General features: G+C 37.5%; 1 protein-coding gene across 9 annotated transcripts in view; it reads right to left on the bottom strand.

Annotated features, from left to right (window-relative positions):
• The window catches only part of B3GNTL1 (UDP-GlcNAc:betaGal beta-1,3-N-acetylglucosaminyltransferase like 1), a 115,113-nt gene that overhangs the window by 80,197 nt on the left and 9,204 nt on the right, over nucleotides 1-25,712 (bottom strand). For all 9 annotated transcript variants that reach the window (XR_007380523.1, XM_048965448.1, XM_048965443.1 and 6 more), the window contains 2 exons: nucleotides 23,843-23,907; nucleotides 16,868-16,933 (listed from right to left, as the gene is read on the bottom strand). Coding sequence is in view for 8 of the 9 variants with exons in the window: in XM_048965448.1 (XP_048821405.1) it covers nucleotides 16,868-16,933; nucleotides 23,843-23,907 (131 nt within the window). In the remaining variant the exon portion in view is untranslated. The remainder of the gene's footprint in view (nucleotides 1-16,867; nucleotides 16,934-23,842; nucleotides 23,908-25,712) is intronic.

Below are 25,712 nucleotides of genomic sequence, written 5' to 3'. Positions count from 1 at the left end.
AATATTCTGAACAGTTATTACTGTAATAAACAGCTCCCAGTACGCATCAAACACGAGAGAGATTTCAACCTCAGCTGTGTGGCTATGTAGAACTCTGCTGCTTGCTACCCCAGACAGCAAGCCGTGTAGCAGACTGTGGATGGTCCACAGCCTACCCTAAATCTTCACAGGACTTCATTATATATACGCAAAGTAAGCTGGCAAAGCTTCCCACCAAGTCCTATCATACTACAACTATATTTTGCTTGCAGATTTTGATGGGCAGCTCCTGTTGAGAATGTGTTTATTCACTAAGAATTAACATTAATGCATACATATCAGCATTTCTCAACAGTAATACGGGACAATCAAGTTCTGTACAACAACAGCATAGAAAACTTGCTCATTTTCCATCATAAGCGTGCATAAGGGATACATACACACACGTGTGTGTATACATTGACACAGAAGCTAAAGTTATTCTTTCAGGTATGTCTATTTACAGAGCTTTAAGCCCCATGCTGATGGAAATATTCAGGCTAGAGTTCTGGGCACATGGTTAGGAATATATTTGATGTGGGAATAAAACCACTACCAACCATCCTTGCAGGGGGACTGCTGGCAGTGAAACAGCACAATTTAGCTTAATATTCAATGCATTCAAAATAAAAACCTTGGGTAAAAGAAAAGGAAATTATGACTGGCTTATCCCACAAGGATAAAACATCTCTCAAATACAATTTTTCCCCCTCAGTGAGGACTACGAATTACCATGGATAACTTCACATTTAATTTTCTCTCGACTTACAACTGATCTTCATTTTCTCCTGATTTGCAGCTCAGTGAGTAACACTGAGGCCGTTCCAGATGGTTCATCCAGAATCCCTTTTAAAGACAGTATCAGTTACAGTGTTCACAGATGCATTTCTGAAGGGGGCATTGCAGAGGTAAAACAAACAAACAAACAAAACCAAGAACTTCACAGAAGTTGATCAGATGAATATATCCTGTTCTGTAAGGGTTCTTTTTTGTTTAAGAAAACAACGTACAGAATTCTAGCATTCATTATGCTTATATCAAACCAGCACTCATTAGCCAAGTCAATCGTCTTTTCCATATGCTAGGTTTTTATAACTTACAAAGAGATTTTATAAAACTAAGTAAGAAAATCAGAAAGGAAAAATTGCAAAGCATGTTTTTCTTAATAGAAATTCTATAACAACACCAAATGGAAGCTTCATATTTTTTGTTCAACTAGGCACAGCCTAAAATCAACAAGCACAAAACCAAAAACAGATTTCACAAGGTAAGAGTTAAAAAGGACAATCTCAAACTCGTTTTTCTGAGAACCCGTGTTGCAATCAGAGCCAAGTAAGAAGTGCAGCCACCTCTTTCTATCCAACTTGAAATTTAAATGAGAAGCAGAGGATGGAGTTTTGTATTTAATTCATTTCTGCCTATCTAACCAATTTAAGAAGTGCTGTTAATAGTTTAAGCAATCTTATTGAATCCAGGCGCTCCAGAAGACAGCAATTCCCTCCACTCCAAAGAACAATTGGTTCAAATCTCAGCTCCTTATATTTCCAGAGAAAACTGAATGACTGTGATCAATTATCTCCACGTTCGAGGAAAGAAGACAGACAGAATAGCTGTTAGTAAATTAGATCCTGTCAGCTCCTTCCTGAAAATTTCAGAGTTTAACTATGGTTCTCAGTCGAAATTTGCTCCTCCTTTCATACAGCAATACAGAGGATTCCATTGCTTGCTTCTATTTACTTGTCTGAATGTAGCTTCTAACAATGATTCTTACTTACTGCGTATAGGTCTTAAAATACTTCGAGAATTTTTGAACTCAAAACACCATGATGAGGATAAAATTACTACATTCATCCAGTAAACAAATTATTTAGGAATTATGCTTATTGCAGTGATGTAAATCCACAACAGAAAAGCCAATGGGTTACACTGAGTTTCACCATGATTTGTGGCAGACATGCCTAACAGAAACAGAGTCAGTGGATTATAATCTGGAGACTTACATGCAAGCACACTAATGAAATCAAATAGTAGGTTAAAAAAAAAAGTTGATTGATAGCAATTTTATTTTCTACAGCAAACCTCAATCTAACATTTAGAAAGACAATAAAACCAGTATAAGTTACTAATCTAGAAAAAATTATAAAGAAATAAGGCAGAAAGTAACAAGAATTGCCTCTGACCTTTAAGAATCAGATGTTATAAATCAGTGCTATAAGGACAAGTTATTTTTTTAAGTAGCCCAATGAAAACTCAGAATAATCATTAGATTATTACCCTTCTACTGTAGTGACACAAAGTCCCTATGAGTTCAGCAGTATTTTAAGTGTCAAAGGTTCATGGCTTTTGTCCAGAATTGGTGGCAAAGGGTCAGACAGCTTTATCTCCAGAGCAACAGACTTCGCTTCCACAACTGAACAGGACACAGGTGATGACTCTTAGTTCTTGAATTTTCAAAATAAGACCCTGAAAAATCTCACTTTTGTAATCACCAGCAACACAAAAGCTAGAAGCAATTGGTATGATGGTCTAACCCAGCATGAAGCCCAAAAATGAATAACAGAAAGGTCAGCATCAAGAATTAATGTGAGAAAGCTGTTTGATAGAAAAGATAAAGACAATTCAAAAGGTAATCCAAAACCCCAAATTTATGAGTCTGTACATACTTTAATGTCTTTATTACTCTGCTTCTTTAGCATATCATACCACACCACCTCCATCCCTCATCCCTTTCACTTTTCTTACTCTTTTGTAGTTGAAGCTCCAAAAGGCAGACACAGATGAATTAAGCACCTCAAAATAATTTCCTACTAAGATGAAGCTAAGATTTCACTCTAATTTCTTCTCCCTTACACACTGGATAGGACCATTATCTATATAATAGCATCGCATTACATATTTAGCAGTCCTGTACTTGATTCATGTGTGGAATTAGAGGAACACAGTGATGGACTGACATGTCTAAGACTTTAGTAAAGTGTTCGGAGCAGTGGCTTTAACTTCACTTTTTCCCTTTCAACTTTTTACCTAAACATGCTGTCTACACACACAGAAGTTTTTATTTCCAGAAGGCTTTCTAATTACTTTTAAACCACGTACATTCACCAACAAATGAGTTGTTGTCTACAATTCCCTTCCTCTAAAGAAAACAAATGACAACTTCTTTCTTTAAAAGCAAAGGAATAAAACACCCATAGCTCGTGCTCCTATTGGACTTCTGTAAGACTTCCATGGATGTAGCAAACCCACGAGCAGGGCACATAGAAGCAGAAGACAATATTGTAGAACATCACTTATCCACATTTTTCCATTGCAATGACATCAGAGCAAAATAGACGTAACAGTGTAAATGGCCGTTATTGAGAACAGCTGCATTTTGGTCTCACAACACAGCAGGAAAACAATTACAAGTGCATAACAAAGTCAGAGTTTTGTAAGAAATGAAATGTTCAAACTTCCCCCTACCCCAGTGTAACACTGAAATGCTTTGCACAGCACAAAGACTTCCTGATTTCTTTTCATTTTCAGAACGAACATCACTCAAGACTGCTTTGAGGATCATCTTCAGAGATGTTTTACAGACTGATCTTAAAGTTGTCACTATGCAATCAGATGTATTCCTTGATCGTTAGTCAAAAAAATTCCAGACTTCTTCAGTTGTACCATTTCTCTCTCAGTGGGATTCTGACTTTTCATTGGAATGGCTGACTTCTACAGCTGCAAGATAAATATTAACAACACAGACTAACACATCCTGAGCCTTTGATGGAGCTCCTGTAAAGCATGGCTCATTTAAGCAGCTTCTTTCATCCAATCAAAGCCAGGTTTATTTAGAGTACAAACGGCTTCCTTTAGTTCCCCTGTGTAAGGTGTGGCATCAGAAACAACTGCACAGTTTCCCATTTCCTCCATGTCTCTCAGAGCTCCTTTATCTTTTCTGAATACCTCCTTATAGCTTCTAAACTCATGTGAAAGGTTTTTCACTATTGATTCTTTCCTAAGTTTGAAATCACTTCGACAAAACTCCTCCTGGCCTATTTTACATCCACCCAAACTTTCAGAAAGAAAAAGAAATTCTCCATATCAGAAACATCCTTCACAATATTGTGAGTACCCATTTCTACACTAAAATTGAGTTCATCCGATATTCAACCTTTTTTTACCTGATAGACAAGACTATTAATATTGTTACACATGCCAGGCATACACGGGCACATACCTGTACCTAGAATTGAACTGTTAGAGAAGAAAAGCAGTACATACCATGCTCTGAGTGGAAACAAGTTGAAATGCAACATTAACACAACTTGTATATGAAAGAACAGCATGAAGTGTACAAAGTATATATATGTACTTGTTTTTTTTTTTAACTCACAGCAATGGACCAAGGCTGTTTATGAAACAACAGAGTTCTAATTGAGCCAGAAAACCACGACAATCTTTTCTGCTGTATCAGATGAGGTAATTAATTTTCTAGACAGACAACTACTTTAGCAAAATAAAGCTAACTCACAGATATTCAGCTGTTTACCCAAATAAGCACTGACCTCTCTGCAGGAAAGTACCAAACAATTTATAATCCAGTGCAGCAACAAACTGTGATAGATAAGAAATATTAAAATCATAAAACGGTCATCTGATTTTACCTGAGTTACTGTATGGGAACTGTTGAGTCATGACCTGAACCACTGATGGAGCACCAAGGGAAAAGACCTGGTCAGCCCTGGGAGCACAAGTGAAGGCAATTCACATGTGAGACACGTGAATGAGGAAGAGGTGGGGCCTGGCTTTAACCTCTTGGACCTCATTTAAGGGCTGACCCCCCACTGGGGAAGGCTTTCTTTTCTGGACAGCCATCCTTGGTGAATCTCTCCCCTACAAGCCTAGAATCTTCTGATACAGGTAAGTAACCTTCTTCTCTTCCTGTATAGCACCTTTCTATGGTGGTGGTTCTTCTGTCATCACATCTCTGTTATAATGCCTTTTCCATTGCGCTCATCTGCCCAATTGCTACAGCTACCAACAAATCCACGCTCTGAAAAGCCACACAAGTAAATGTTTAAAAATACAAATACCATAAAGTGAGCTTTGAGGGAAAGAGTGGCCAAATGAAAGCATATAACACCCTATGACCCTCCCCAGCTGCAGCTACTACTTCACAGAAAGACCAGACCTGCAGTGCCTGCCAGTCCTGCCTGGATGGTCTCAGATGTCCTATGATGATGTTCTATATAACGATAGCATTGTATGTCCAGGTTTAGCATCTGAATCTCTTTTCTCTAATAACTCTACCACCTCAGATGATTAGGCAAGAACTTAATGAAGCATGTCTAACTAAGAAAATCAGAATTAGTCACAGATGTGTATTTTATGCCATTAAATTTGAACAGTTTTTAGGACTTAGAGCACTACAGAACTAACAAAACCAGTAAAAAAAAAAACCCCAGCAATTAAAACAGGGGCTTCACTATGCAACAGACTCTCTGAATTGGTCACAGTACACAGGGTTAGCCATAGCATACAAATCTAATGAGCATACCCAGCCACTTGTTGATCAGTACAAGATTCGGGGCTTTAATAGCATTCAGAGGAATGAACAAGGTAGAGTTATTGCATGGGTTACAAAATTGTGCTATGAGTGCGTGTACTCACTGTTCTGTGAGTTACAAAACTGTTCCACTGAAATGCAAGAGTATTTCTGGCATATCTGATATGTATAAATGTCAGTGTTCCATACGTAGCAGCAACGGCAGACATTACATGCCATAACTTGTCCCAACTTTTCACTAGTATTTGTTTTTAAATACAATATCCAGATAGAGAGGTTTCATATTTTCATCATTTTAGTGCTTTGTTTTCCCTTGCACATGTAAATGGAAAAAGAAGTGGGTGAGAGGAAGTAGAGATTAAATGAGTTGACAGTAATTTAAAACAACACATTTTCTGCAGATGTAGCTTTTCTTTTTTTAAATAGCTACAACTTCCTATAGCACAAAGAATCTTTTTTATTTAGCATAGAATCTACAGATTAGAAGGCTGCTGTTGTACCATAGAGGACATGAGGATGCAAAATCAGTCACTTGCCAATTTTAACCATCCATTTTTTCCATTCTAGTGTTATAATAAAGGGGAACTGTACAAAGAGACACAGACACATAAATTACAAGGTATTATGTACCCAGTGTTTACTATATTAATGCATATATGTGCAAGTGTTTGTGTGTGTATACATACACACAATATGCAAACTGACAATCACAGGAGTTAATGTTCATTCATTGTAAAATCTGAAGAGCAATTTGGAGATGCCCATTTTGTTCATACATTCATACATACATTCATACTAGAATGGCTAGGCTCCTAATTGAGTGAATCCAGGTCTTCTAGCAGTCATAGCAGCATAGCAAGGGATCACACACCAGCACCATATGACTTGTAAAACCACATTCTGGGCTAGCAGCCTGTAATGCTATAATGGGATGATAATAGCAAGGAGGCAAAGTCTTTGGCTACAGCAAATGAGAATGGCCCCAAATGCAGCAGCCACAGATGTGGAAATGAAGGAACACTGCTGCTTACCTCTTACCTCCAGTGAGAGATACCTTCACCTCCACTGCTGACCCTTACATGAAGTCTGGGGAGGGGTGGATCCTGGCTTCACCCTCTCCGGTCACTCAGCTGCATTGCACATACCCGAGCTCCCCTGAGTTGGCCCTGCCTTCCCACCAGGTGCTCAGTCACTGTTTTAGGCCTTAACACTTCTGTTACACAGCCTAACCATCATCCTGTTCCTTACAACTTTCAAGTTCTGAAGCCCAAGAATCCTACTGGAATGATTTAATAAGTTCTTCTCTGCATCTTAGTTTTGTCATCCTGCACAGCTCACTGAATCATCTACGAGACTAAAAAAGGAAGAATTAAAAGTCAGACAATATTAGGAATTATGTGCTTAAATCTATTTCTGTTTCTGGAGCAGAGAAGCATGACTGTCTTGAAACAGTTTATCAGCTCCATTTCCAGTTCTGCTTTTTACTGTTCTTACTTAGAACAAGTAATTAAAGCTCTAAATCTAATAAATCTAAAATGCATATTTAAAAAAACTCATTGGGATGTATATATTTAGGATATTGCTGGATGGTATTTCCATCAAATTGTGATAGAGCCATGTAGGAATCTGTCCATAAAATAACAATTGCAAGAGAAGTGAAACAGCATCAATAACACTCACTAATGCTTAGGCTTGATTTGACTGCCATTTAACCAAGTTTCTCTTATGACAACTGTATTTCATGTCAAGTTACATTAGCTACAAGAATTCACAATTTTTCTTTTAAACTTGAGAAAAATTGTATTTGGATATTGAGACAAAACAATAATTAGTCTAAAAAAATCCCATGCTACTCAAAAGATGAAGGACTTACAAAACAAACCTATTTACTGAGCAGACTTGGCATTGAGTTCCCAAACAAGTACATGGTCATCACAACAACTAAACTATCTGCTTCACTGTAAAAGAATTTAATGTGGCACAGGGAAAGTTCAATATTTATAGAACCATCAGCATTTCTGCATTTTGATCTTACTAGGAGCAAGACTTAAAGCTGATATTGTTACAAGCAATAAAAGATTTTATTTAACTTACAGTGAATTTGTCTTTTGACCTTTTGATTTTAATGCAGTAGAATGATGCAATGTTTGAAGATACTAGTGGCTTTAAGAAGGATCTTGTGACCATTATGTAGCATAATCAAAATGAAAAATAAATGAAAAGAATGCTTTTATGTGGTTAAAATCTTTCCAATATGGAATACACAGGAAAGAAGGTGGTTAAAATATATTTCCTTTGTTTTCTTCCTCTCCATTTCCAACAGAGGAAGCAATGTTCTTCAACACACATGAAATCTGTGAGGTGGTTTGCATTAGGTATCAAAATACAAAAAGTGAATTTAAAGTAATTTCAAAAATGATGAGGTATGTTGACAGTGCTGACTCCCCAGTGACGTTCCTTAGGCCAGATGAATATCAGTTTATTCATGTTCTTGCAGCAGCCCCTTTTAAAAACTCTGGCACCAGTTCATGTTTAAGGTCCACAACAGGATGCTACAAGTTTTTTTTCCAACACTTTAAAAAAAAAAAAAAAAAAAAAAAAAGGCAATTAAAAACCACGAAAGTGTGAATTTACTTTAATGAATTTGTATAAAACCCAAGAAATCAATGCACTGCAATCAGAATGAGTACAGGCAAGCATTGCATCGCATGTTTAAAAAGAATGTTGTCATGCGTGCAGATTCCTGAAGTACGAACACCACATCTTGGAAAAACTTCAGTATCACTGAAGGAATACGAGTCTGAACAGGGAAGCATGAAACTTCAGACTTCATTAAATTTATCTCAGAATGCAAATTAAAGCAGCTCCCAAAGTCCTTTTTGAAGGTGAATGAGTAAGCCCCAATATTTCTGATGACTAGCTTAGGCAGGAAACAATACCAGGTCTCAGAAGTGCTCATTCAAAATCTGCCACGCAGGGATAAACAAGACCTAAGGGCTCAGCCTCTCTACTATGGCTACTGTGCATGTAATCTGGGTTTGATGCAAGTTAAGTAAACACTTCGGGTCCTGACAAAGCATTTATACAACCAGCTCTGTGCTTAGGAACAGTCATAAAGAGCAATATGTTTGCACAATTTCAATTTTGAAACCAATTTGTACATGTAGCTCCACAAAGTGTGACTGGATTAATAACAGTTATTACCACAGTTAAATATCTAACATGGGGAGTAGGGGATTTTACTTTTCAAATGTTTCACACTTCAAGTCAGTTTTAAAAATGAAACATGCTGAAAGTCTACACAGCAGTCAGACCTTCATTAATATTAAACTCCAGGAACAACATCCATTTGATGGGTTTATTGACGTGTGGAGGCCAGACTAAGAGTAAATTTAACTGCAAAGTGGTACAACTGGGATGTTTCTCATTTGGAGTATTTGATAAAATGTAGAACAAACTTAAAGTGACACCGTGACTTTGCAAATGTGCTGAGTTGTTTTTTCTTCTGGAATAAAAAATAAAAAAAAATCCTTAAGGAAGCTGCCTAATAAAAAGCAAAGACACGGCTGAACTCCAGCAATCTTGGTGATAGATGTGGAAAGGCCCAATTAATGAAAACCACCCTAAAAATAATACTCTCATTGTCAAAGAAAGAATTTTCATCTTCTTCAGCACAAAATAAATGCTATTTTCTCTTCTTAAATACACTCCACTGCCACCACTACAGAAGAAAATCCTCAAACTGTTGCTCTAGTCTTCCACCCTTCATAACAGAAAACATTACTGAAATACTATAGATAACCTTTAAAAACCTCCATTAACGTTTTGCCAAAGTCATAGATATAATTTTATCTGTATGCATTTTTAAGTATTGATACTGGATAGTTTTATTTGGAGTTAAATTTTCCACAAGCTGATCAAAAAAGTTACAGGCAGTGCAAAACACTGGAACTCTATGCAGTAATAAAGTTCTAACAAACACATTTCTTACACTGGTTCATGAAAATATTTTTTTCTGTACATTTTTTTCCTCTGGATAAAAAATGAACTGATTTTAGACAACTGTGGTTAATCAGCTCAGGAGTACAGTTTCACTTCCCCCTCTGTTCACACCAAAGAGGAACCAGACTCCACAAATCTACTTAAGCCCATTTAGAGGGGCAAATTCCTACTAAGAGGGTTAAGCAAACAAATTCGATCCATTCGCCAATGCATTGAGACATGCCAATTCTCAATCCATTTCTCTCTGATAGCTCTTGCACGAACTAAAGCTTATATTAAAGCTAAACTCTATATGCGCTGCTTGCTGGGACATGTCTGGGCAGTACAGACTGATCTGTCTCAAATCTGCTGAGTAAGAGAGACAGAAGAGCTGATGCAAATTAACCAAGGGAAAACAAAGATTACTCATGCTCTGCGCGATTAAGATCTTAATCATGTTTATGTCCAAAATAAAAGCACTTATCAAAGAATAATCTGCTAAGCTACCTGCAACTAGTGGAAGATGAAACAATTAAAAGGAGATTGGTAAAGCTGGACTTCAATAGAAGACATGAGACAATGAGAGATTACCAACAGCCATTAACTTGTTGCGCACAGGAAGGATGGAGTTTAAATGCAGGGGCTTTTCTATCATACCAGAGAGGCAGTATTTCAACATTATGTAATTATGTTTAATGACAGTTTAGTGAAGCTTCGCATATGCTAATTCTTTTCACACCTGCAAAATTACATACAAGATCCTACTTACCTCTTTTTATAGCTGTGACTAAAACACTAATTTAAGTAGAGAAAAGGTAATAATCTCTCAGGAATAAAAAGGTTCAGACTACAGAACGGAGTAGATGAGGAATGGTGAGGCCACTCCAGAGACAAATCTGCTGCTGCTTCTTCCTGACTGAAGTCCCTGTCCACTCCATCACACTCCTTCAGTTAAACAACACCAAGCCCAAAGCTCCTTAGAATAAGTCTGTAAGATCTATTATAGACTAAAAAAAAGTCTGCCAACATTCCAGGCTGACTAGAATTTGTGAAGCCACTGTGAGCAGATCTAGGCAGTGCCAGTACTGCTGTAATGTTGGAAATATTAGCTCATGTTCTGCACTGCTCTAGGCATGGCTGTGAGCCATGGAGCTCTTATCTGAGGAGAGCTTCACTGTGTTAAACTTGCTCCACAAAGATTTCCCATTAATACAGCACGAATTTTCACTGTGCAGTGTCATACTCTGATCCAAATAAACTGAACAGTCCATAAGCACATTTAGACTTCAGGATGCTTCCTACCAAGTTTACTAAAGTCTTCACGGTTTCTGGTATAGGGGAAAAAATTAATACAATATGCAATTATATGAAAATCCATACAAGATTTAGAGTATCTCAATTGCAATTGGCTCTTGGTGACAGAAGACTGTTTTAAGAATAAAACATATAGGGTGTACAGAATACATGTACTATCTCAATTATCCCAGCTGTAGCAACACAAACAAGGCTACCTTTTCTATTGGAGTAAATCCTTGTGTAAGTGCAAAGTAATTATCAGATGCATATTAATCATTTTGACTTCTTCAAGAGAAAGTACCAATGAGGCACAGCATGTAGTCTGAAGGCTATCTGTTATTTTCAGGATTACTCCAACAGAAGACTAACAAGAAGACAGAGCAAACAAAAGGCTTACAGAAGTGACCAACTTTGTTGGCATCTGAACGTAATCACTACACACTGAGGATTGCCATCACTCCCAAAGTGCTGTTGCTGACTGCCAGTGGATAAGGTGATCTCCCTCTTTATTTTTTTTCCCGTTTTTATTTCTTATCTCACCCTCTCCTTTTATCACAAAGCAGCCTCGCCTGGAACAAAATAAATAAAACAATTTCCTGCTTTTATTCCAGGTTTCTGATCATAAGCAGGAACAAAAAGCCATGTTAATTTAATATATTATGGCATAGCTGCTCAATCAAATGCATCAGTGAAAAATTCTGCTGAACCAGGCAGCATTCTAAGGAGCGATGCTGTACTAAACTCCATCATAGGAGTTTCTACATGTGCAGTTATACCTGACATGAGATAGATGAGAACATGTTCAAGGAGTGCTTGAATTTTGTGTTGAGGGACATGATTTAGTGAGACCTATTGGTGACAGTTGGATGGTTGGACTGGATGATCTTGCAGGTCTTTTCCAACCTCGGTGATTCTGTGATTCTATGTCTTAACTATTCTGCAAAGCAAAGCCACTTAGGACACAGTATTCACATACAGTGTTCCTTCTGTGTACTGAACAACCAGAGCACACTCTGACTGACAGAGCTGCTCTGATAAGGGAGAATGTGTGTGGATAGCATGCCAAATGACCTAGAAGTGCCACCCTCCTTCCAAGGAGCCACATCTAAAATACTGGACTCTCTGACAGATTATATAAGAATGCCTTTTAATCTTGATGCAATCAGAACAAAACAACCCTCAATATCTTTTAAGCCATTCCCAGTGCCCTCATGGATTAACATATAAAAACCCTGCCTCTTACTAGTGCAAAAATAGTTGAAACATTGTAATCCTTTAGGTATTTTGAAAAAGAATCAGACCTCATTATTATGACAACCATAAAAACAAACAGAATGCTGATGTTAAAAGTTCTCTTTCACATTATTATCTACCACTAAAACTATTCAATTATACTTAAAAGTCATGATCTTCTCGTTTGATTGTACACTTCTCTGCTCCTGAGAAAGTCTTGCGATCTCAGATATCAGTTCAAATGAAAAATGTGGAAGCTAAAAGGACTGATATAATCAATGAAAGCAGATCCTTTTAGGCACAAAAGAAAACGAAGTGATTGTTTTTATCTGCTGCAAGAACATTCAAGTTAGTGATGTCTAACCAGATGCACAGGGCTGAATAAGGATTAGATAAAGAAAGTGGAGAAAGGGAAAAAAAGTCTTTCTAACATGTAATAGAAATGTGCAACAGGCCTAGGCGAGTAGATTATACAACAACTACAAAACTCTTATCTGCTAGAATATAACTTTCAATATCAGGAAAGGTATGTGTCAGACCAAAGGAAAAAAGTGGGGAAAAAATTAAAAAAGGAGCAAAAAGACTTCATTTCTAAGTTGAGTTAATTTCTGACATTCAAAGAGGATGGGGAAAGAAGACGTGATGCTGTGGCCAGGAGTTGTGCCTAAAAAAGAGGACCAAGGTACCTCGTTCACTTGTTCAGTACTCTGATTCTTTCACTGACTGTGCAACGTTTCTTTACCCAGAGGCAGATGAGCAGGTCTGTGAGCTAGTAGTGTGTCAGAAATTGTCCCAGTTCACTCGGTCCAATCCACCACCTTCAGGTCACGTTAACCAAAGATACTTAGAATTTAGTCAGTTGTTTAACAGATTCAGATAATGCTGTAAGTGAAAATTGCCGCAGGCATTACAGGTATTGACCTCAATCCAAGTTACAGCATATGCCAAATACCTGCCTTAGAAATGCAAAGCAGTGAGGGCTTCTCGTTGAGAAGATACAAACGGTATACTCAATTTGCTCTCACGTGCCTAAGTATCCTACATGTTTGAGAAAGAGGCTAGCAATCTTTTTAAAACAAGAAAGGTTTTCACTTTAACACAGGTACAGATTCACTGCTAGTGAAAAGAGAAGGAAATAACTATGTCCTCTGTCTATGTTGTAATGCCAGCTATTGAGAAGACATAGGAGGCGCTCAGGAAGAGCACAGATGTACTGTGGGGGTACACATATACTCAAAAGAACAACGGTGAGAGGAGTAAGATAAACACCTCACCATGCTAAGAAGAAAATCCACTGCTTGAAAAACATCTAGTATGGCTCTAAGGCAGATGAGAAGGTCAGTGGATTTTGAGTACAAACAGCATATCTGATTTTAGCATGTCTTTACTCCTTCCAATATACAGAATCCTTAGGAAAATCAGAACACTGGAAGAGTTCTCCAAGTGGCACAATAGCACAGTAGCCTGGCAAAGCACTGCCAGGTACCTATGCATCTCATGGATGAGGAATTTCCTAGCAAAGCTTTCCGATGCTATTTGAGCTCCTTGAGATTTTATTCAAATCGCATCCATTCATGTCACCTCAGCACGCCCAGAGCAGGTCGAGATCCCAGCACTCTGCAACGAAACAGCCTGGGAGCAGATTCAGATAATGATCTCCTCTGTCGTGGAAACAAAAAGCCCTGGGAATTCTTAAAGGATACTTCTCTGCCTATATTCAATAGCAGAATAAGTGTGCGTCCTAAGTGTGACAGACTGCATCCTTTATATCTGTATACATGTGTGTGTGGTTTGGGCAAGCATATTGGAAGAGCACATGGCGTGAGCTTCTCCAAACTGAAAAGCTTTAAGGGAACACTAGAATGTACACAAAGTTGGACTTTCTCCAGAAGCACACTAAGTAAAATAAGGCATCACGGCTTGAATTTCTCAGAACTAAAGAAAACACAATTTGAATCTTCTCACTCACTAGTGAGCATATATGATCTGTGACAGCAATCCTGGGTAAATGGAATAATGTCAATAAATGGAATAGATACTGTTTCTAGGGATAAACAAACACTTGTGCAAGATTTCATAGGTGATTTGAAGGCACACGCTGCATACTTAAATGCATAGGTGGTGCCATAAGTTGGTAGCTATATTAACAATAGCCAGCTGCCAAACTGCAAAAGGTAGGTATTTGTACTGAGACAGAGGTTAAGACTTGTAGAAATATGCAGAGTCTCAAAAACTTCCATCCTCTGAGAGTCTTCTGTTTATAGAAACTGTCAACAGAACTTTGCCATAATATAATATATTCATATATTCACCAGGTCAGGATGATAGTAATTCTAGAAAGCTGCATTTAATAAAACCGTAACGTATCAGTAATTTGCTTTTTAGATCCAAAATCCTACAATGTAAACGTTTCCAACAACAGGACATCTCTGTCATAGAGGATTTTTTTTTTTTAGTTCTGAAGATAACAATAGCTTAAGAGAGTAGAGAGGAATTATTGTTCTGTCTTTTTAGAAGCATGATTAAGTAGTCCTCAGTACAGGAAACTGGATGATAAAGCTAGGGGATGCTGCAGCATTACTCTGCTACCTGATCCTGGGGGCAAGCTGAGAGACACCACTTTCTTTGAACAACAGTTGGCTGGGAAATCATTGCAAAGGCATCTAATATTTTGGGTGCCACTGTTTCTTGACCAGACTTCAAGTCAGGGTAAAGCAGTCTGTACTCGTGGTCAGAACATCTGTGGATAGAATGTTCTCAAATCTTTTCTCATGGTAGCTGAAGCTACAATAGAACTGTCAGGGGTCCTTGGACCACACTGATGTGCTCAGCAGAAAGAGCTGGAAATGTTCTCTTTGTTCCAAGTCTTTGAACTAGAATTCTGGACAGCACAGTATTAATGCAGAAGGTATTCTTCACATAACTATTACAAACATTTTCTATACCTGTAACACAGAAAATATCTACCATGCCATTCAAACATGTATTTGTTTTTGCCTTCTTAGGGTTCAAGAACACAAAACAGGAAAATCTTTACATTTAATTATTATGTAAGGTAGGAAATAACAAAAAAAACACAACAGAATTTTAAAGAAAAGAAGAAAGAAGGTCATTGCCTACAAAGCTGCATGGAAATCCTCTGATTCAGTAAAAGGTTGAGAGAGAAATGCATAAGGAAGGCTGCTGTACAAGGAACACATATTTCTTATCCATTTCATCAAGGTTTAAGTTTACCATTTTAGTAAGCTTTGGAAATAGAGAGATAATTCCATCCCAAAACAGGACCATAACTTTAGCTGGGAGCATGCAAAGAACAAGTCTGTGTTAAAACATATCACGAAGACATACTCTCCACTCTGTTCATACACTCATTTACTATGTACTTGATTCCCATTTAACAGCTCACACTGAATGTTGTTAGGTACTAACCTATAACAATATAAACAAAACAGTTGAAGTGTTTTCTAAATAGACCACAAATTGTCTGGTTGAAATTAGCCTAATTAAAAAAGTCTCAGTAGATGCACACAGAAGTCATACAAGCAAGAAATAGGATAGCTCTTAACACCAGTTTCCACAACTGGATCAACTTGTCTCTCCAGTCTTTTGGCATTTCATTACAGAAGCAAATTAACTGATTCATATCAGAACAAAAACAACCTTCCATGTATTTTTTTATTATGTTCATAGTATGAACAAGGTTAACTGCTTCTCAGGTGCTACTAAAACTATAATTTCATAAATTACATCGTAAGGATTATCAGATTTCATAAGAGACCTAACGCAGGTGTTCCAGTGAGCAGGTACACATCCCACCGCTAACCAGCAGGTTGTTGGCAGGCATTTCTCAGCTGAAACAACCGCAGTAATCTCTACTTTGGAGTAAGTGTCTCTGGGAGATGTTTAATGTTCACTTAAAGATGTTTAATTCCCAGGCAGTAAGAACATGAAAATTGCCTGTTCTGTTAGGAGAGCTGCAGAAAATGCCTTTCTGACAAAAGTCAAGTGACCTTTCTTTACCAGAAATGTCCTGCACACTGCTTTCATATCTGACATTTTCTCATGAAATTTGCTTCACTTATGCCAGTTTTTGCCAAACGTTGCTGACAGGAACACAAACTCAGACTTCAAGTTTACAAGGGAATTTACGTCAGTAGCGTCAACAAACGAAGTAATTGGCACTGAAATTCATTTTTATTATTCTCAGGTAAGGAGAGCAAAATACACAAATTCTCTCCGAAGGTCCTTATCACAGAAATTGATTTGATATCAAATCCACACAGATCATAAGCCAGTTAACTCACGGATCATTTCTGAGTGTTCATTTCACAAGAATAAAATGGCATTCTACCTAACATTTTCTTTTGCAGTCAGTCATAGGGAAAAACATCAATTTAACTGTAGGCTGGCTTATTAAGGATAACAACCCATACATTCTTCATAGTTTCTTAAACATTTAAAATAGTTAAACCGTATCTGTAGCCAATACTTTGGTAACATCTCACATTACCTACTTGGGTCATACAAAAAAAAGCCATTCTCCTTTCTTAAAGTTACACACGCTAGGGAAACTATCTGAAAAAGAATATCACTGCCATAATGACATTTGATTTTCTAAACAACAGAAGCAGAAGAAGTTCAAAGTTACGATTCAGTGCAAGGATTAAAAATTAAGGAATACACTGGGTGTTGCTTTGCCTCCACCAGCCCTACCGCAGAATTCTCACATCCTTTTAAAGATACGCCCAGCATTCTGTAACAGAAAAGCACAAAAATTCACAAGAAAGTACTCACACTGTTTGGGTGTTGAATGGCAGCTTCATACTGCAGTCTAACCCGCTGTGGCATCATCACATCGTCCTGAAATAAACAGCACGCTGTTACTGAATATAAAAAGGGTCACAGTGCAGCATTCAGACACACATTAGAATATGCTGTTAAATTAACATCATTTTACTGGCTTGTACTCAGACATACAAATGGAACAAATATGAAAGTCACTGTGACCATTGCTTGGTTTCTTTCAAGCACAGAAATAACGCATTTGCATCTAACTTCATCAGTGCCCACGAGCAAGTGGAACTAAAAATGAGAAAGAACATTTTAAAAAGGCATTCTGATTTTCATCTGCTACTTTGCTTCAATCTCAATAGATTAAAATACACAGAGAACCATTCCCCTGAATTTTCTCTAAGCAATCTTTCAGTGCCTTCTTTAAAATATATAAAAAGAAATGCATGTGGGAAAGAAGGCCAACAGAGGAGCGTACGGCAGAACAACAGTCATTAACAAGAAGTAAACAACTGTAAAGTGCACACACCAATAAGAGATGCAGCTGATAACATCCTCAACTCAAAAAGTTCTTCACATTCTTTCTTCAGAGGCATTCTTTGCAGTCTGAGCTGTATGAATTCTGTTGCTAAGTACAGGCCCTCTGCCTCTCGATCTTCCAGTACAACATGTTTTATAAGCACAAAAAGCAGTATTTGAGAGTTCATGAAATTCTAAGCAAAAGCAATAGAACCCCAAGATACACAGAAAACACATCAGTGTTGACTTGGCTTTGAAACACTACTTAGATGTGAGTTTGAGGTTTATGCTTTTTTCACTTGTAGCATGAAGGTCTGCTTTATTTACACATGACAAGAGGGGTTGCCTTGAAAGAACTTGAACTTCCTGTCCTTCTTTGATCAGACAGGAGAAATCTCTTTAAAATTATATATTTTCTGCACTATGGCTTTAGTCTGTTAAAACAACCAATTCTAGCACAGATTTTCCTCCCTAAGTTTAATCTCCTGAGTACTACACCTGTATTCTTTTCCATTTTGGTTTCATATTTCTTTCATCAGAGTATGAACTCCAGCTTTCTTATATGGTGGTTAAAAGTAACAGAAGTAACAGAATTAGATCCAGCTATTGAACACAAATCAAGGCTAAAGATAAAACAACATAATATTGAAACTGATTCTTGCAGCACGCAAGTTCGTAAGAGCAGGAAGAGATTTACTGTCAAAAGCATTAGTCTGCATGCTGCATTTAAGGTAAGTTTAATAATAAATATGAGAGATGTTAACCATTCTCAAAGGCAACACAGTGGAAAAGAAAAATCTGATTTTTCAACCTTTGTGATAAAGGGAGAAGAAAGCTCCCCACATCAGTTACTTTGACTACAGGGCTTGTCTTCTAATCTACTGTACCAAGGAGTCATCAAGTACGCGTTACAGCAAAACACTTGTCCTATCCCCTCAAAGGGCAACAACAACTTTCTTTGTCAACTAATTGTACAGCTATTTTTGAAATTGAAATGTGGTTTTCATGCACAATACAGAGTTATATTTTGACTGAACTTTGTTTACTACCTTAAGAATTAATTATAACTCTTAGATGTCACATTGTTTAATCCCTACAAAGCAATAATACAAAATCCATCAATAAGAAAGGAATGAAAATGCTCAGAATGAGGTCACTTTTGTCTCTTACAATATACAACATAGGCTCTCATGCTAAAATACTCCAACATACACGATCCAGCACAGCAGATAAATTTCAACAACTCATGCGTACACAAGGATGAACAATAACTTGACTTAAATCATCCAAACCAAATTCAAATGTTCTATTCAATGTTATGCTTTTTTGAGCAGACAACTTGACAGCAAAGGTTCCCCTGCCAGAACACCGCGGCATTCGAACTCTAGTGGCAAAACAGAACTACAGAACTGGGTCTTAGGCTGCCATCGAGACCATCGCTATTCTGTAACATCCTTAAGAAGGAACACTATGACCATTAAAAATGGAAAATGCCCTTTAAAAAAACAAAACAAACAAACAAAACAAATACATTTTTATTCTTTAATGCTTGAAAATGATGAACTCTTACCCAGAATGACCATTAACCTTAAAAGAAAAATGCAGACATTCATTATTTTTTATTTATTCACCTACAGTTTTACACATACAATGCACTGAAGTTTAGTTTTGCTATGCCTGAGTTCATGGAAAGAGAGGGAAAACAATTTGTTCAACGACTTTAATATTAGACAACTAAATGTTCAATTATTTTATCCAGTTGCACATTATATAATCACAAATGATTATAATAATTAAACCAACGTTTTTCAGGATATTTTTCACTAATGTCATGTCAGACAAAAAACAGTAAAAAAAAATATTTGAATCTAACTGCAAAAGCATATTTAATTTGTTTAGAAAAATGGACTACATTCAGAGAAAACAAAGTATAGTCAGTCTGTTTCTGTCTCCTAGGTGTGTGTGAGTAGGGAAGATAACTTTGAATAAGTATATATATAAGTCACAAAATCTGTCCTGGTAATAGAATAGGAAAACAAAAAATAATTAGTAAATAAAGCTTTCAAAGTGACTCTCCACCAAACTTTGTAGAAGAATGTAGAAAAATTAGGTAACACCTGGATTTAGTTTCAGCTAAATAGGTACATAGGTGCATACAGTGCAAACAATGCCAAGCAGGTACAGAAATACAGCAACACAAACAGAAGGCAACATCAGGCACTGGAAATAACCCAGAATTTGTACAAATGTTGTTGATTACAAACACGTTTCCTGTTCTGCAGTGTCCGTTCTGAATAGGGAAACAATTTGCTGAAGGATGGGAGAATGAAAAGAACTTTATTTCACATGAAAAGCCAGCAGGGATTTCTAAACAAGCCCAGATGTGTTTCTGTCAGTGGGAGGCTGTGATCTCCATCACCTTTCAGTCCGACAGGCGCTCGACTGCTCGCATTCCTACCAAACCTGTCCCTTCTGTAGAACATTGGCTCACTCCTGTTGAGTTCTGTACAGCTTGCAGATGCTGCAGGATCAGCAAAGCTCATTATACAGCTATCAGCCGGGCTGTTTTCCTTCCATCCAGAGGCACGCACAACTACAATTATAAACACGCACAATTTACACTGAGCTAGTTGCTTTGTTTTACTTCATTCATATGTTTAGTTGAAGCAAAGGAAATTAAGTCAATAATCCGAGCTAAAGGATATTATTCAAAGCTGTTGCTGCTTCAAGTATGTCTTTCTTTAGTCATTCTGAGTAAATTCAAACAATAAACATTCACTGGCTTCTTCAACCAGGCAGGCTGCCTAGACCACACGGAAATCCACAGTGATAACTTGATAATTTTCCATTGAAAGTTTTTTAATTCCGCTGCAGGAAGTGAAATAAAACATACAACTCAATGCACAACACAAATTTCCTTTTTAAAACCAAGGACAAGCTCACATTAAATGATGCACTAATTGAAGCTCGGTACTGTCCTGTCTGAATCTCACATCATAGACCTCATTATATACTTTTCTAATTCCTTCATTTGGCTGTTCAAAAAAAGCCACAAACAACAGAAAAAGAACCCAGCTGACACACTGCATCCTGACAGCAATGGCACCTTGTGCACTGCAGATACTGCAGGTGAAATGCAGCTTGTTGCAACATCAGGTGGAAGGCTTGATTCCATGACAAACAATACGGCATCTCCAAAGTCTTTCACTGCGCCCACTGGATGTTCATCTATCCTGGACCTGCTCGGACTGTAATGAAAGTCTTCCTTTGCCATTGTTCAGTGTAACTCCCTGAACTGGGGAAGCAGAAGGCCTGTGACCTCCAAAAACCGCTCTGTCAACAGGAGCATCAGTGCAAAAAAACACTCATCAGGCAATTTTCCAGAGGCAAGTTTTAAAATTAGCCCCACTCTATTAAAAACATTAACACTGTGCATTTGAATGGCTGTTGTGCAGACACCTGAGCAGAGCACATCTCAACTACCTGTCAGTACTTGCAAGATTATGGGGGGGAAACAACTTTTCTGCCTCTGAATTAAATTGAGGGAAAAAAAGCAACAACAAAGGAAACACAAGTCTAAGAAGCTGAATTTATGGTGCTCTCCTTTTCTCTGGATCATGGCAACTTAAAAGCCTATAAGGGAGGACATATTTGGTGACCTTGGGCACCTGACTGACGAGCACATTGCATCAGTATAAAATTAATTAAAATCTTCCTATGAGGACTCAAATGGCTAGAAATACTGCAGGTCAAATAAAAAGACACGCTCAAATTTCTTCTTAAACAGTCAAGAATCCTCCAACAGTGAATAAACCTGAAATATTGGGAAGATTGAACATTTCTTAGGATCCAATGTGTGTTCTTTTTAAATAAACAGGTTTTTATAGGCAATGTTTGAGTGTCAACGAACACAGAGATTCAAATCAAGGAATTTTTAGTATAACCCTCCTGCTATGCTAAAACAGACTGAATGTTTATAGCAAAGATGGCAACCACTACAGAGAGCTGACAAACTAATATCATGATAAAACGCAACTGGTAGATAAAGTAGCCACAGATAATTTGAAGAGGAGAAAAAGTAACTGTGAAACATGTTAGCATAATTAGTGAATTCTATTGTCATCATGACCAAGATTTTCTGAGGCTACAATAAGAACAGTTTAAGTATCTTCACATTTTCTAATTCACTGGTGGGAAAAAGGCCTCAGTAGTTTAGAAGTGAAATCTGTAACAACAGCTACAGCAACGAAACTCCATAATAGCTATTAGTCAAACAGCTGCCACTTCATACTAGAATAGGCTGATCAAATTCTGACAGTTCTGAGCTCTGTAACCTTTTTTTCCCCCACATTTCTTCCCAATTTGTTGTCCTCACAGATCTGTGTTGAGAGACATAACACAAGCAGCTTGACTCCAGCTGGAATGGCAAGCGAGACCGTCTCCCTGGAGCCAGAACTCTCAAAGATGCATAAGTGAAATGAATGCACAAGGAGACACAGTATTTTAATTCACCTATATGAAATGCACGCAGACTATTGATACAGCCCATTTCTTTCCACATCCACCTACAGCAAGCCTGCAATTATTGCTGCATCTGAAGGTCAATTCTTTGGCATCACTGCAGTGCGTTCCACACGGCTGATGTCAGCATTCCTTCCTATGGAGCCTGACGCTGGGTTGGTAACTGAAATGAAGAAGGTAGGTGGCGTGTGGAAGCAGAGCTATCAAACAGCTGGCAACATCTGTGTTTGGGCTATGATCACAACATTTTCTGACTATGGTCAAAATGTTGAGCAATTTTCAGACTCGTAGCAGTTTCCACATGAATTTTATTTCCTCTGACCTGTTTTCAGCAAACAATGGTCGCCACAAGGAAAGACAGTACGAAAAACACTGAAGTCACTTGTTTACTATTTCTTTGTACCAAAATCGGGGTTCTGGTTGTTCAGAATGTCTTTTATTTTGAGGCCTCTAGCTCAAAGCAGTTACAGAAATGTGTAACACAAAGGCTTGGTGCCTTCCTCCAAGCTTATCCATACTGGAATTCATAAAATTCTCAATCAAATCACTTTGACGAAGTCCTAATTATCAGAAACATACTAATAATAATCTTGCAGAAACTCGAAACCATTGCTGATTGGATTTCACAATAGATGTAATAGATCCTTGTCTGCACAGCTAGTCAGCAAGTAGAAAAATACACAGCAGCACGAAGGTGAGTGCTGCATAAACATCTCTTTGATGCACATGAGCCTGACCTATCCAACACCCACGGATTTCTGTAGGTAATTTTGAGTTCCACATGTTCAAGAAACGTTCAGTTTTTGTTTTCTGACATACCAATATGTATCAGTTACAGCATTTCAAAGCTTAATTCATCATAAACTTGCATACGAACATTAAATACGCCCTGTAAAAAACTACTAATGAGAAGCCAGGATACATTCAAATGAACACTTTCAAAAAAGAAAACTGAGCAGATAAACCTAGTAATAGTTTAAGAAAAGAAAAAATACAGGTGAGAAAAGCCAACAGCAAAGCTTAATTTCTTAGAAAACAAGACAAGAAACTTCTGCCACATTGTCTTGATTCAAAAGAAATGCACCAGTGATTAGCCATATCTTGCAGCGATTAATTCACAGAATTGCAACTATCAAAAAAGCCTTTCTACCCAGCTGGTACGACAAACAGAGCCCATAAACTGAAAGAGTACCCAAATTAAAACCTGTGTGGTTATAAGGCTGTAGAATTTGTATCCCTGCTCTCATGAAAAAGATCATGACACTTTCTAACAGGCAAAGCCAATCATAATGTTAACTTGTAGTCTATCTGAAAACCTACACTTCCAGCAATCATTTCCTCCTAAGCCAGTCAATTCAGAGGAAAGAATTAATCTTCAGGTGAAATTACATGAGATCAGTGAGCCTTAAAGGTCTTGCTCTTCTTGCCTGATCCTAGCCACGTGGCACCATTCCTCAGATCAGCTATGCATATTGGTGAAACCCTTCACTGCATATCATACTGCATAAAGTCAGATAGTTATCTGCAGGTGAGTGAGCTGAATGGGTTCACTGAAGGAGCCCAACAAAGGACGGGAAAAATAATATATTCAAGAAGGGAGGCAAGGCATCTCCAATTTTGCATCAAAACGCAGCAGATTAGCTCTTAGTTTCTCATCTATACCACTTTCTAAAGCACGTGGGAAAGCAAAAATCCTAAAAACACCTGAACAACTTTGCACAATTCTGCTCACAACTTCTTGTGAAATCCCATAGAATCAAACAGTGATACAAGGTTGTGGGCCTTCTGCAGTCTGGAAGACAACTGTAGGTCTAGAAATATTTTTAAACACCCAAACACCTTTAAAGAGCTTGTATTTATGGCAAATCAGCCACCACACTAAAAAGAACAAAAGAATCTTACTGACAAAATGGAATTTAATAAAATGCATTAACTTACTGAATCCAGAAAGCAGAGATAGGTTCCTGAGCTCTGCATTATTGCTTGATTTTTAGCAAATCCAACTGTTGAGAAAATAAATATAAAATTATGTGGTAGGTTTTGAATTATTTTTTTTTTAATTACTGCAGCTCAGAACAGATTAAATAGACAAAAAAAAATCAGTATTAGGAAAAATATGATTTTTTTTCCATATTAAAACCAGGTAACTTTTAAACAGCTACATACACACTCATTTCAGTATTGCTCTCTGTGTGGTTATCAACTGTATGTGTTAGAATTCTACCACTAAGCAGAATTAGACTTTTACCACCCGTCCCAAAATACACAATACATAATATTTATCTTGATGAGTCCAGCTGCCCAGATCTCATACCCAGCACTTCAGATGCTGAAAAAGATGCCTAGATATACATGTATTCAAATCTGATCACAACAAATAGAAGACAAAGTTCTGTTCCATGTTGCAAATACAAAACCTTGAGGACACGTAATACTGCTGAGGATGTGGGGGTTTTTAATTCTTTAATGGGAAAACTAGAAAGATAAAGCTAGGAAGTCTCACCATTACTCAGAGTGGGGTAATTTTAAGCATTATCATATCTAAAATGCCCAATTTTGCATGTGAAAAAGAATCAATCTTCTGTAAATTAGATGATACAGCTTCAAATTTGCTCAGGGAACAAATTTAGCTGGGCTCAAAGGTTCAATTATTTTAATTCACAAGCTCCTTGGCTATTTTGCTGAGTTACCCGAGAAAAAGACTTATTACTGCATTGCTTACTGCTTGAAAGGAGCATTCTATCAACTGCCAGCACAGCCGTAGCGATAAAGGCTCTTCCTTGTAATTGTTTGATTCTGAAGTACTTTGATTAGTGGAGAGCCTATGAGTCACTTTAAGTTCTCCACAGGTTTCTCGCATTATCTTACAGTGTACTTAGAATCGACTTTCTATACATGTATGAATACTTCACACTCATCTACAGTTACTCTCATTCTCTTTTCTTTTGGCAGTAAGAAAAGGCAGCTGGCAAAGTCAGCACCTAGCACAACACAGAGCTGAGCCTGGCACCAGCAGTTTTAGCAGGAAACAGTTTTAGCAGGCCTGAACATGCCAAGCAAGAGAAAGCCCACTGCTGCATAGGACCTTATAAAGAAAAAGTACAGGATATAACTAAATTTGCTCGATGTCAGTCAATGCTCAGATATACCATTACCAGCTGTAAAACAGCCTGTATTTACATTTCTATCTGCATTTCAAAATGCCCCAATATTTCAGCTGTCTTCAGGATAAACTAATGAATTGCTGTGAATCAGTAATGAAACAAGTGAAGCAGACTCAAAGACAACTACAAGATGACAACTGTATTACTGTGAGAACTTTTGAAATACCTCACATCTTGTTTTCAAATAACATAATGAAATATTAGATATACTTTATGAGAAAAAAAGTTGAAAAATATTTATTAAGAAGAAGACAGAAGTCACCCTAAAGCTTTTCTTATGCTGGACAGTAACTTTGTAACTTTGAAGGGAGGGAAAGAAAAACATGCATATTTTAAAAATTCTTGAAACGAGCAGCATAGCTCCCTGTAGAAGAAACTAGATATTAAAAAGTTTCCTCCACAATGAACCCTATGTTTGGCACGAGTGAAAGAATTTCCTTAATATTACTCTACTGAAGAAAATCAAATGTTTGTGCCAGGTCTCTGAGTTTTGTAAGGCCTGCTTACTTGGTGAAAAGAGCCTGTTACCATGGTTACAACCGTAAAAACTTAAGCCTCAGTGAGATATTAACATTCCTTACTCTTGGAAAGAAAAAGGTCTCCTTTTTTTAGGCAAGTGACCCTTTCTTTTTCCCTAGGTCCCC

The sequence above is a fragment of the Lagopus muta genome, chromosome 18 (genome assembly GCF_023343835.1).
Source record: "Lagopus muta isolate bLagMut1 chromosome 18, bLagMut1 primary, whole genome shotgun sequence".
NCBI classification, from domain to species: Eukaryota; Metazoa; Chordata; class Aves; order Galliformes; family Phasianidae; genus Lagopus; species Lagopus muta.
The sequence above is the reverse complement of the archived record's forward strand: the minus strand, read 5'-3'. Positions and strand labels throughout refer to the sequence as shown.